We start from the raw sequence: 13,733 nt of genomic DNA on the forward strand, positions 1-13,733 counted from the left end.
TAGCTATCATTTCATGCAAAGGGAACTTTGCCATTTAAACCGGTCATTAAAAGGTTTATTTATGTAGCTAGCAATTTAGCTATCATATCAACTAGGCAACCAGGCATACTCAATTAATGAATGATAGTTTCAGTCGTGTTCAGGTGAGCAGGTGTGGTATGAAAGCTCAAACGAATCCACACTCCAAAACCGCATATCACTCTCTCTTCCTCCCTCTCTCTCTCTCTCTCTCCCTCTTTATCTCTGAGCTCCGCTTCTCTTTGTCTTCACTTACATTTGCTGTCTTTGTCACTGCTGCCTGCTGGGAGTTATTTGACTGAATTTGCCAATCTCTCTCTCTTTCTCACTCTCTCTCTCACTCTCTCTCTGTCTCTCTATCCATAGATCTTTGTTTGTGGCTGTGAGGTGGCTGTTAACATCTGCGCTCCCCCAATGAGTCGACTGTCAGACCAGGTCCACAGCAATCCCACTGATTTAACTCCCTCACCTCCTAGGCTGAACCAGAAACACATTCCTCCTCGGCCACTCTGTACACACCCTGCTCAACAGCTCTTCAGTCGCTGCAATTTCGCACTCCGGTTTCGGGCTCATAGTCCCTGTTTAATGAATGATACCTAACAATAACAAGAAAATAAAAGAGGCGGCTGAAAGACAAAGAAGATTCCATGCACATCTATCTAAGGAAGGGCATCTAGAGATTGAAGCACCCCCCACACACACACACACACACAGTGGCGGTTCTACATGGAATTACGCCCCGGGCGAGACCCCCTCCGAGCGCCCCCCACCCCCTCCCGCCGGAAAAAACAAAATCTTAAATTTTTATTTATTTTTTATTTTTATTATAACAATATAAGTGAAAGACAAACGTAAATTCCTCAATTGACCTATCTCTAAGCCCCCCCCCCCCCCCCCCCCTTAGTTACTGTTGCTAACTCGGACAAACTATAGGAGCTGACTAGAGTTCACAATGGCAGCTATCAGTGTCAAAATGATATCCCAAGAGGCTCTAGGCAACTTTTGCAGACAGAAGGACCTGATTTCGTTTAGAAGCCTTCAAAAGGGACTTCATTATGCAATGGAGGGATATGTACAAAATGTAAACTTAAACTAGATATGATGGATGACAAGCTTAAATTGGAGGCGAGAATTTACAGTGCAAGAGGGAGAAGCCTCATCTCACGGTCATCACGATTGCAGATAACAACATCCCATACCAGTATTTTTCATGCACCGCAGGGAAAGATTACATTAATTTACCTTCAGTTAATTTAACTCATCTGGAGAGGCACTGATATGTAGACCTACGTGTATTAGTTTATTAACTAGCATTACCCTGTCCCTGAGAGGGCAGTGTCCTAGCATAGCTATGTCGGTTATCGGACAGTGTCAAACATCGGCCATTCTGTTAATGGATTAACAATCGATATGCTCAGTTTAATAATGGATTAACATGACAACGTGAACGTTAAGATAACTGTCTAGCTAGCTAGCGCAGCTAGTGAATAGCTAACGTTAGCTAGTTTTAAACAGAGATAACTTGCCTGTCTAGCATAACATCAGTGGTGAAAGTAAGCCGGTACTGTCAATGACAATAATGTGAATAATGAGTATGCCTATAATCATGTAGGCTTAGTTGATTACTTTAGCAGAGGAAAATTCCAACCTAACAAGTTCCATTTGGGAGACCCAGAGCTGAACTGTCCCCCGCGCCCCCTCCCCTTCCCCCTTCTCACACAGGATCTGTGCACTGCACCTTCTTAGCGAGCAGGTGCGCCTGCAGCTGCAGGGGGCGCCAATTTGCCAATTCACTTCACAGTGATATGATCGATAATAGAAAAACGCTTCGCCCAGATGATTTTTTTTTTTTTTTTAAGTGCTCGTGCCGCCCCCCACGTGTCATGAAAAAGTGCCGCCCAGACACACACAAACCAATCCTACACCACCAAGCTTTCATTCTTATTCCTCTCCAAATTCATCTTGGTGCCCTGGCACAGTGATAGATCCAGCCACAGCTGCGGATATGAGTCTGCCTGCATCATTAGACCCTGTGGGATGAGTGAAGCCCAATACCCAGTGCCAGAGAGGGGCTGTGCCAGAGACCAGACCCTCACACTGAAGCTTTTATGAGGGACGCCACAACCAGCTCACCCTCTAAAGTTCAGATGCAGAGTAACTCATGCAGGTATAGGCTGCATAAATCTGCCATACTCACTGAAAGCCTCCTGGTGAAATGTTAAGTGTCATGGAAAATCTCAACTGCTCCACTAAAACCATGACTTCGTATTAGTCTCAAATCAGTGTGTGCTTTAGAGTGCAAGCATGTCTAGAGAGACAACGATAATGTTGTCATCATCGAGGTTTGCATTGAAAATTAGGCTTTGCATGTGTTACGAAACACACCCATACCCTAAGAGTCATATTAGCAATGATGAGAGGGCTAAAATATGCAGTTATGATGGGAAAAGCAGATCAGAGAGTTTATTACACTACTAAGAGACGAGGGAGACATCATTACTTTCAGGACCAGCAGAGGAAGAGGCAAAGCTCATCCCCACGATGCTGGGGGCCCAAGTCCAACGTCACAGCTGACCCAGTGACAAGTGCAATGCAAGCAGCAGTCATCAAGAGGGATACAGGCCACCACCATGCCTGTCCAGTCATTTCACTGATGCCTACAGACAGCAAAGACAGAGAGCCTTGCCATTCACATCACGCAGGCGTACATTTAATTAAGTGTTTGCCCTCCTGTAGGAAGTGAACCCTCGTCCTTGACACTGTTAGCGCCTTGCTCGGCCCTTTAAGCCCATGGGCTCTTCCAGTGCACTCTGATATAATTGATCTAAAGTCCCCTTCTAAGTGCCTCCACTCCAAAGAGCTCTGTGTAACAAGGGAATGCATAAATTTCCTTCTGCCACTGTGTAAGTCCAGAGAATGTCCAGGACTGGAAGGGAGGGAGGGAGGGAGAGAGAGAGAGAGAGAGAGAGAGAGAGAGAGATTGGCACAGATTTCACAAGGAGAAGTGGTCAGGGAGTATTAATGACTAAATTGGCAGCCGTCCCGACCACTGGCTGGCCGGGAGTGCCACTGAGGATTAGGACACGTCTCTGAGAGCCAACTCTCCACAAGGGAGCATTCCGGCAGGACCAGCGACCAAATCTCCAGTGCTCTCCGCTCTCGTCCCAAAGAGATGACAAGGGCTTCAGCACCGGCTTGGGGAGTGTGGCAGAGGGCCAGTCTTTGATATTCGGAGTACACAATGAGTTCTAAGAGGTGAACTGAAATCTTTGGTATTCTGAGAACACAATTGGTTCTAAGAGGTGAACTGAAAGTCCTGCAGCACTGGGGGCTGAGTGACTGAAGGTGGCGTAGACTCGGCTGGAGTAATTTCTGAAGTCTCAGTGACTTACTGCCGTTCATTATACTTGAGAGCTTTTTTTTGTTATTTCTTTATAAGTGCCTCCAATGTCGGAACTTCAGAGAGGAAATCCATAAATTGGTCAGAGGACATTTACTTTGATCTGAAAAGCAGAGGGTTAGACAGCACAATCTGTGTGTGCGGTCGTGTGTGTGTGTGTGTGTGTGGTTGTAGGTGGGTGGGTCCCATGTATCAGGCTCAGCAGATTGATAGAGGTGAAACAAGGGTTGCTACCTGTCCCAGTATTACTAGAATGTCTATTTTGATGATCAACTCTGAAAAGTATTCGTGTTGCTGCCTGACCAACATACACTGTGTGTTGCATACTAATTCGCCATGTGTAGATGTGTTCAGGATTTATATGAGTCGTGGCTAATGCGGAAACATTAACTGACCGTATGTTTTCCATGTGTGTGCAGTGATTCAAAACAACACTTAGTCTGTCACATCAAAATAGGGGAAATAATTTTGAAAATCCACTCTAGCGACTAGAGTCAGCTCAGCTCTAAGATCCCATCTGGGTAAACAGGGTGGACACCCTACAAGAGGGAAGAGGGTTTTGAGTACACTTGAAGGATCTGATGTTTCACCATAAAAAAGTCACTGCATCTAATCCACAGGTTATATTTAAGCACCATATCCACCTTTAAGCACCATATCTACCTTTAAGCCCCATATCCACCTTTAAGCACCATATCCACCTTTAAGCACCATATCTACCTTTCAGCGCCATATCTACCTTTAGTCGCCACATCTACCTGTGTTAGTGTTCTTAACAGATGGAATGGCGTATAGGTCAGAAATGGTTAGTCAAACCAGTGAAACGCCAAGTATTGGTGAGTATTGGTGAAAAAGTGCACAAATGACACTGTGTGATGGTTGGTCAGGTGGATTGAAGTCAGTAAAGCGGGACAGGCGTGGATCAGGATCTGAGAGGATCTCAAAGAAGCCGGGAAGATTCAAGCAGAACTAGCCCTGTCCTCTGTCATGTGGAGTTTGTTTTGCTGAAGGCCACAGAAAACAACCAGAGGAGCAGGCAACCGAGTCTCAGCTCTCCACTGCGGCATCGTTTGCATAATGCCATGCACGCATAGAAGATGCGGGCGCAATTAAGAGTTTGTGTACCCGTGACCATTAAGCACTGTTTCCCTCCTCCAATCTAAATTATGCACATAAAGATACAGTGATGGTTGCGCTTATAAATATCTTCAAACTAAGAGAAGCCTCTTTAGACCACACACACACACACACACACACACACACACACACACACACACACACAAACACACAAACAGATACAGCATCCCACTGGGTAAATGGGGAGTTATGGTTCAGATATGTATGACAACACACAGACTGATGACATAGTACACATCAGTAGTCTATCCGGAGTAGACAGTCAGGGATGTGCTATGCATTCAACAAAGGTTTAGTGAAATCTTTGTGCCCTACACTGTTCAAACAACAATGACTAAACTGTCAAAACAGCCTTAGGGTAGCAAACCATACAGCCAATATCCCATCATGCATCAGGATGAGTTAAGGAGGGAACCACGGTGATGTAACTGAGAAGATGAGAACCATAGAACTAAAATAGCATTATGGCTGCGCTAATGCTTTCAGACCTATCCCTCCCTCCTACCCACCCCCTCCATTCTGGTCTACTGATGTCTTAGTTCCACTTGGCAGACAGGCCAGGGAAACCATAGCTGACTGCTTTCTGTAATGGCGGTGGACCATGTCATTCCAGCTGAGTTGTTTGGGGAAGCCTTTTCCTAGATATAATTGCATATACTACATTAACATTAATAATTCCTTGTCATCTATGCCTGAACAGCACATGCCAGGCAGGTCCTTAAGTTGTGCCCCAGTTCAGCTCCATCTAACACCCGTAACCCCGGTGAGCAATCTCATCTGAGCCAGGCCCCAGCACAGCACCGCTTCCCTCTCAGCCTCCTCTGGTCCTCTGGACCTGGCTGAGTGTCCAGATGCCAGCTCTCCCCGGTGTCATCTTAACCCCCCTGTAAGCTCCTCGACTTAAGCCCCCAGCGGTCCAGCACACGGGCGTCCGCCCTGAAGGCTGATGACGTGACGTGCTGGCGGAGCAGTGAGTACACAATGACGGTGAGAGAGAGAGAGAAAGAGATGGAGAAAGAAAGAGTTGCAGACTGAGAAAAACAACGAGAGAGAGAGTGAGGGAGTGAGAGTGAAAAACAGAGAGAGACAAAGAGAGAGAGAGAGAGAGAGGGAGTGAGAGTGAGAGTGAACGAGAGTCTCAGAGGAGCTCCATGAGGCGTTAACTCACAGATGGGAGAGTGGCCTGCTTCTTCCCACAGCACTCCTTCCTCCTCCTGCTGCTCTTCCTCTCTCTCCCTCTCTCCCGCTCTCCCCTGCTCTCTCTCTATCTCTCTCTCTCTCTCTCTATCTCTCCCTCCTACTCTCCTCCCCTGGAGGAGCCCGTGACAAGACGCTCCCTGAGGGCAGGAAGCCGAGCGTATGCTGAGCCCGCCACCCCATCCATCCATCGCACCCTCACGAGACAGAGAGGGAGTGAGAGAGAGAGAGAGAGAGAGAGAGAGAGAAAAGGGAGAGAACAAGACAGGAAGGAGGGATTGGAATGGAGGGAAAGAAAAATGACAGGGGCTGGCTGTTTAAACAGCGCCAAAAACAAGCAGAGTCACCTTCCACAATGTAACACACACACACACTCACACACACACAAAGATGCCTCTCTGCAGTTTCCATGTTGCAGAAAGAGTGTCAACACACCCCTTTCTCTCTCAAACCAACACACACTCACACACACACACTGCTCAACATTAAAAAACATCCTCCCCTTCCTGTGTCAGTCTCAGGTGGGCTGGCCTGCAGACACACACACACGTACACGCCGTAATAAACACAGAGAAATACTCACACACACACACCAGTGTCACTGTAATAAACACAGAGAAATACTCACACACACACACCAGTGTCACTGTGTCAGCACACACACACACGTTCAGAAATGCACAGGCATCCCATACCATGATCTCTTCATAGTAGGCTCAATCACTCACCTCCAGCTGTGCGGAGAGTGTGTGTTTGTGCCATCTCTGTGTGTGATTGTGAGTGTGTGTCAAGAGACAGCTGTTTCTGCCGATCTACCATGCTTGCACGCCGTGTGTGTGTGAGAGAGAGAGAGAGAGAGAGAAAGGGATGGATGGGTAGGGAGGAGAGGAGAGGAAAATCAAAGCTAACCTCGGCGCTGTCTTACCTTATTGCCGGCACCGTTAGCAAGAAGCAGCCCACCTTCACGCCTCACGAGTGCAGGCGAAACCCATTCAGACCAATCACTCACACGGCAAGCAAAAAACCAACTCAAAACATATCCCTCTCTCTCTCTCTCTCTCTCATTCACTCTCTCTCTATCGCTCACTCTTTCCCTCCCTCCCTCTCTCTCTCTCTCTTGCTCGCTCGCTCGCTCTCTTGCTGCCCTGGTAGGGAGGGAATGGAAAGACCGTACTAACATGGAGGGACAGAGAGATCGGGAGGGGGGAGCCTTTCGGAACGATGCGTCACACATCCGTCAGAGGAGGGTGGCATGTGGCGCGACTGCATCCCCCAGACGGAGCAGGGAAATGGGGGAGTGTGAGCGTGGAATTTGGCAGTGTGCCCACAGGTCCTCTGGGTATGCAGGACTGAATGGGGAGTAGTGACAACCCCCCCTCTGCTTGCTGAGATGGTACAGGCCAGCTAGAGTTTGAGGAAGCAAATACAGACAGCAGTAGCGTCTGCAGCAGCAATGGCAGCATCCGTGCAGCTGTGTGTGTGTGTGTGTGTGTGTGTGTGTGTGCGTGTGTGTGTATGTGTGCGTGTGTTTACATGTGTGTGTGTGTGCGTGTGTGTGTGTCTGTGTGTGTTTGCGAGCATGCCTGTGTTTCAGCAGCACTGGTAGCATCCATGGAGCTGTACGTGTGTGTGTGTGTGTGTGTGTGTGTGTGTGTGTGTGTGTGTGTGTGTGTGTGTGTGTGTGTGTGTGTGTTTGCATGTTTCAGCAGGTGTATGTTAGCTAAGACAACATATGACACACAGTTCAGCTCTCTCTCTCTCACACACCCTCAGTATTTCCCTCTATCTCTCTCTCACCCTCTCTATTTCCCTCTCCCTCTCTCTCTCTCTCTCTCTCTCTCTCTCTCCCTCTCTGAAAGGAGCTATCGATTTGCTCAGCGCAGCCTCGACTCGGTTGAAATATGAAACCTTGGCCTGCTGCGAGCTCATTAATCCTGCTTTGAGTGAGTGGCATCAACAACAACAACAGAGAGGCAGTCAGACACTCCTTAAGTGCTGGGAGCTCAAGCCTCCCTAATATATCCACACAGTAAGCAGTCCTATCACACACCACCCTGCAGTGACAGTGAAGGGCCCAAGGCCCAGCTCATTTATGTAAACCACACCAAATTAGCAATTAAACACGCTTATGAACATGGGATTTTATTTATCTGCATAGTGCATCTTTACAAATGAGACCCATGACTGTAGACTGCGTGTTTAAATATAGACTGATGGCACACATGTGAAGGGTTGGCTATGATGAATGCCTGGGTACTGAACCATGTGTCATTAGACTACCAAAGCAATGTCATGATCATGTCAAGGCAGATGGCATATGCTGTCTTAAATATAATTAAGACCTTTGTCAGGTTTTTAATGGCACACACGACACACTGGAACACACACGTGCATATATGGAGGCGACACAGGACACACACACACACACACACGCAGGTAAGCCTGAGGTCGCGGTGAATTTATTTTCTGCTTTTTCCCATCCTGGACTGTCCTTCCTCCCCCCAGGACCCCCCAGGAGCAGTGGGCAGCTTGTAGCGCCCGGGGACCAAGTGAAGTGAACTGTCCATCTTTGGTCAGGGATGGACATGTGCTCTGTTATTTTGCATGTTTTTTAAGTAGCTATCATGCCCAGTGATGTACAAGCATTTTGTCACCATAATCAGTAATTGTCATGACAATGTGTTGTTCTGCTAAGCTGCTATGGTATCTAAGAGAGGTGTAGTATAAGCTTCTATGGTATCTAAGAGAGGTGTAGCATAAGCTTCTATGGTATCTAAGAGAGGTGTAGCACAAGCTTCTATTGTATCTAAGAGAGGTCTAGCATAAGCTGCTATGGTATTTAGGATAGGTGTAGTACAAGCTGCTATGGTATCTAAATGAGGTGTCGCATAAGCTGCTATGGTATCTAAAAGAGGCATAATGACCCAATATTGGCAACATGACACTGTTAAATCATTAGATGACTAGTCATAGGACAGGGCATCTGTCATAACATGTCGATGACATAGATATGTCAGTCTTATGATGCAGGGTTCAACAAACTGTTACTGTAAAATAAAGACATTCGACCTCAAAAAGTTAAGAAGACATTTCTCCAGGGTCCATTGTCCCTTGTCTCCAAGCGTAATAGTGTCCAACTATCCACATGATGTGGCCTGCAACCGCTCTAGTTAGAGCCGAAATGAGTGGCGTATGAGGTTAGTTATCTGTCTTGTGGAGTGAATGGACCCTTGAGTTGTTGACAATGGGCCTCCTCACCCTGATAAATGGGCTTATCTCTACAGCTGTGGCAAGAGGTGATTTGGGGTGGGAAGAAAAAGCCTTATCTGCCACGGCTGGAGGAGGTTAGGGGTGTCTGATGGGGAGGGTCACATGGGGTAGGGGTGGATGATGGGAGAGGGTGTGTGTGTGTGGGGGGTGGAAGATTCAGGAGCATGAGCCAAATCCCTTTAACACACAGCTGAGTACAGATAACTGGTATCTCCCGTTCAAAAACACATGACCTTGACTGATAAGTGGGCTGCCATTTAGGCTAAATTCCTCTATGGTGCTGTGTAAAAGCTTCACGGCGCTGCATCCTCCACTTCTGCTTTCAGACCCTCCACTGGGCCAGAGGCTTTCAGCACGGAAGCACAAAGCCAAGAGTGTCTTTGTAACACGAGGCTCTACACACTCTTCATTTAGGAGCAGGGTTACGGTTCAAGGTCTGCCTCAAATCAAGACATGAATACTTCCCCATTGACCAGAGGTGCTCACAAGTCTTTTGTCACAAGTCCAAGTCAAGGCTCCGGTCTTTTTGGCTGTAATGAGTGTTCTCTCATCTGCTGCATGCCATCCAGTCGGCTTAGAACACGACATAGCTATATGTAAGGAATTCAAAGCCTGTACTGTACTCATTTATCTATTACCGTACAATATCAGCATGAAATCGTGGTTTTTTTGGTACATGACCACTTTAAACAGGCCAATGGAATACAGTATGAAAAATAAATGCACAATGACAGCTTTTCTTTAAAGTTAATAACTGAATTTTACCTTGGAACATGAACATACAGCTATAGCATACGTATTACGGTCCTACTTACAGTTTTTCTCAGTTGCTTCGGTACATTTCTCAGATAAGAAGTAAAATCTATTCACTTGTGCATGTCATAACAGCAATTTCTCATTCTTTTGGACATTTGGGAAATGCTTTTGCACATTCATGCTAGGCTATGTAAAATCGTCTGCTGTTTAGTCTTACCCCAAAAACATCTAGGTATAATGCAAATGAGTTAAATTAGTCATCTAGAATTGATGAGGATTGATTTCATTTGTTGAAAGGGAAAACATGAGTGTAAAATCTCATAGGTCACCAAGCCAGAGAGGAAATATGAGAAACATCTAGGATGATATTACTTATTTATGAATTTATGTGGCATGCAAGATTGTCCCATTATTATGAACGGGTTGTATTGGTTGCTATACTGCCCAGTCTCAACTGATTTTCTGCATCCTGCTACAATATTCTTCAACAAACACTTGGAGCCTTGTTGAATTGAAATACGGAAAAAGTTAAGGATGTACCAAGAGGCTACTGAAGAAGAAAGGACTCACTTGTCTGTTGCTGAACATGAGTGACAAGCAAACATACTCATCTTTTCAAAATATTCAGCAAATGCCTAATCTAATCTAATCAAGTTAACCTCCCTTAGCTACAAAACTAGCAGCAAGCTAACGATAGATAGCTGGTGCTGAGCAAAACATGTTTTGTAACCATCCATGGGTGCTAACATTAACTTTTACACTTCCAAGTGACAGACCTATCTGGGTTTTTAAGTGCCTGATAAAGTTTGATTTAGTCGATCCAACATTACATTACAGACATTACATTTAACAATTCTTTTGTTTGGGCCTTGTGTGAAATTAATAAAGCCAAATGTTATGGCAAATGGGACAGCAGCTGCAGGTGTCCTCGCTGTGGTGTAGTCGCTGCATTTTACAGTCATTTGCAGCCACGCACCATTGTCACAACAATACGCAATTTACCCATTATTACAACAATAATCCTTGAGTATTCTTCTGGTTCATTTATAACAAGAAATTATGAAATAAGTAATTGATGGTCGGTGACACAAATCCATTACATTTATGAAAAACACTGAATTATGGAAATGTCTATAGCTCATTTTTGTTCAGTCGCTTTGTTACACTTCTCAGATCAGACCTAAAATGATCAAAACTACTTGTTCAACCTCGTGAAAGCAATTTGTAACTCTGTTTTGGAAAAATTGTAAATGCTTTGATACATTCTTGCAAATGAGTTTGTGCTATTGTTTGCTGCCTGCTTTATCAATTGCATGAATCATGTTGATCAAAATGTATTATGCAAGTTCTCTGCTGAATGGTCATATCCCCCAAAATGGCAAAATTGTTCAACCATTTATCATTGTTTGTCAAGCATATATTTAATCAGTTTCAGTGACACCATGTTTTCTTGTTTGCTAATTCAAGAAATGACTTGCTTGAGTCAATATGTCCAAATGCAAGAAAGGTGTCTAAAATGTCATGCCAGGTCAGAATGAGGGAAATATACACTAACATTATTGTCCTTATGTCAGAAAACAAGGTGTCCAGTCATATTTCACCATCAGGCATAACAGCACACAACATCTTACCCTCCTGGGAATCAGTGATGTCATCCCTCAGAGTGCGAGAGGTTTTGTAAGCATGCCAATTACTATGTGTTGTCATTTGGGTCAATGGAATCTTTTGCCACACCAACACCATTAGGGAATGGTGTCATGGCCTTAAAAAACTGTTGATTACTTTTATTTACTGCTAGTCCTTTTGTCATTGCATTAGCCAGTAAGGAGGTTCTTTTTGGAATGAAGGTTATGGTACAAGTCTATGATCATAAATCCTGTAAAATGACTTGATTCACAGATAATGTTTGTGGCATGCAGGATGATTGTCCTGTGGTTTGTTAGCAGGTTGTGAATTAGGGTTTTGTCCAGTTTCTTTCAGGTGATACTCTACATCCTTCTACTACATTTGTACACTATACAACCACCTGGAAACTTGTGTTGAAATTAGTGACATGGACAGCATTCAACTCAGTTGGACACAAGTGAAAATGATCAGTCATTGTTAGTGAAAGAGACGTGATAACATGACTGAGCATTTTGATTGTCTTGTTTTAAAACAATGACTCAAGTACTTTCCATTCTGATGGCACTGACATGTTCACTGACATAAATATTTACTTTTAAGACATAAACTATGGGTTTTGAGCAAGTAACAGGCTTTCGCTGGTAATACATTGTGTGGTTCTGTTTGTACGAATTGTTTCGAGAAAGGCACTAACTGTTGTGAAAATGTTAAGGATGATTTGAGAAATGTACCAAAGCAACTGAGAAAAACTGGCCACCACTGTACATACTCACGCATACATACTCATATTACAGAATGTATACTATATGTCCTCGGTTCCCAAACTGGGGTACGCGTACCCCCAGGGGTATGCAAAGCGGTTCAGGGGGTACGCGGGGAGAAAATGTCCGCGATAACGGAAAATGGACGGAATTCGCGGAATGTACCCTTTGAAACAGAATTGCAACTTTCAGACAGAAACATCATTTTGTGCATCAAAATCGCCCAAATTCCCCTGTATTTTGCCCTGCAAGGCTGTATTTCTTTCTAATAAACACAACAACAAGCGCAACGATGAACAAGCATTAATTAAAAAACAAAACCACTGAGAAAATGTCACGTCTGTGCTGAACTCCACTCCGGCCACGCCCCCCTGTTCAATGGTTGACACACACACCTCCGCTACAGCCTGTAAAATGAATTCGCTCATCTTCCCAATCGCCTGCAAATAATGTTTTTTTAGTCTTCTGTTCTGTTGATGGCTGGCAAAACCTTACAAGGTTTGGATCACTTGTGGCACATATTATTCACTCATTTTAAGCCATCAATCTACCTCAGGGTGAACAAAATGAGCCGAAATCGAATAAAACGGAATTCACCTAAAAGATGAAAAGGAAAACTTTTTTTTTTAAACGGGGGGGGGGGGGGTACATAGCTGGAGAGTTTGAATGTCTGAAGGGGTACGGGACTGTACAAAGTTTGGGAACAACTGCTATATGTTATCACTTCCTGTAAAATAAAGAAGTGCAGTAATTTCATGCTAACAGAAGGTCCTTTGGACAAACGATAGATGCTGTTACAGACGGATAGGCTACTCGCGGCTCATAATAGACCTAAGCATATAAATATAACATCATCAAATTTGCATGGGTAATAGTGATCAAAGAGCAGCTTCTCATGCACCAGCGAGGGATTTGAAGCCCATCTGCCAGGGCCCAAACCAGGCCTAAATGAAACAAGACGCCACGTCGAGGCTCATCGGGTTTTAGCAGGTCAGCTAACCCAATTTCCACTGCGATTATTTGTAACAGGACTCTGACATGAGTCTGCAAAGCCTTTAATCCAAATATTTAGTGCCTTACATATGCCCCCCCCACCCCCCAAAAAAGAACTACTTGGCCATCGGTCGACTCGTGTTCCTTTTGTTTGGGTCTATTAAACTAACTCTATGCAACAATTTGGCCATCGGTCGACTTTTGTTCCTTTTGTTCGTCTATTAAACTAACAATATGCAACAACTTGCCACTTCTTAAAAGTATGTTCATATGAGCAATGACTATTATCTTCAATTTCATTTAGATGGTATATGGTCATGTGAAGGACAGATACTGACCTCTCATTCCTACTAGCCATCCAGGCTATGCACTGAGGAGTTCAGTTGTTCGGATTAGAACACCCCCCGCAAAAATGTGAGAAAAGTCACTGCCAACAATATTGCCAAAAGACACCAGTTATAATATTAGCATGCTTTTATCAGTGCCAAATGGGCTGTTGGTGGTGTTTAAAAGGTGTTTGCATGCCTTTTAGGTGACTTGCTAGTTTTAGAGCAAAACTCCACAATGCTGCTGTA

The 13,733-nt window shown here is 44.8% G+C and overlaps 1 protein-coding gene across 2 annotated transcripts in view; it reads right to left on the reverse strand.

Annotated features, from left to right (window-relative positions):
- The window catches only part of cdk14 (cyclin-dependent kinase 14), a 164,909-nt gene that overhangs the window by 120,338 nt on the left and 30,838 nt on the right, over positions 1-13,733 (reverse strand). Inside the window, exon 1 of one of the 2 annotated variants that reach the window (XM_031575760.2) lies at positions 6,678-7,094. The exons of the other annotated variant lie outside the window; for it this stretch is intronic. Coding sequence (XP_031431620.2) covers positions 6,678-6,986 — 309 coding nt within the window. The 5' untranslated portion in view covers positions 6,987-7,094. Of the gene's footprint in view, positions 1-6,677; positions 7,095-13,733 lie in introns of those variants that run through there. 2 annotated transcript variants of the gene reach the window in all.

This window comes from Clupea harengus, chromosome 11, assembly GCF_900700415.2.
Source record: "Clupea harengus chromosome 11, Ch_v2.0.2, whole genome shotgun sequence".
Lineage (NCBI taxonomy): Eukaryota > Metazoa > Chordata > Actinopteri > Clupeiformes > Clupeidae > Clupea > Clupea harengus.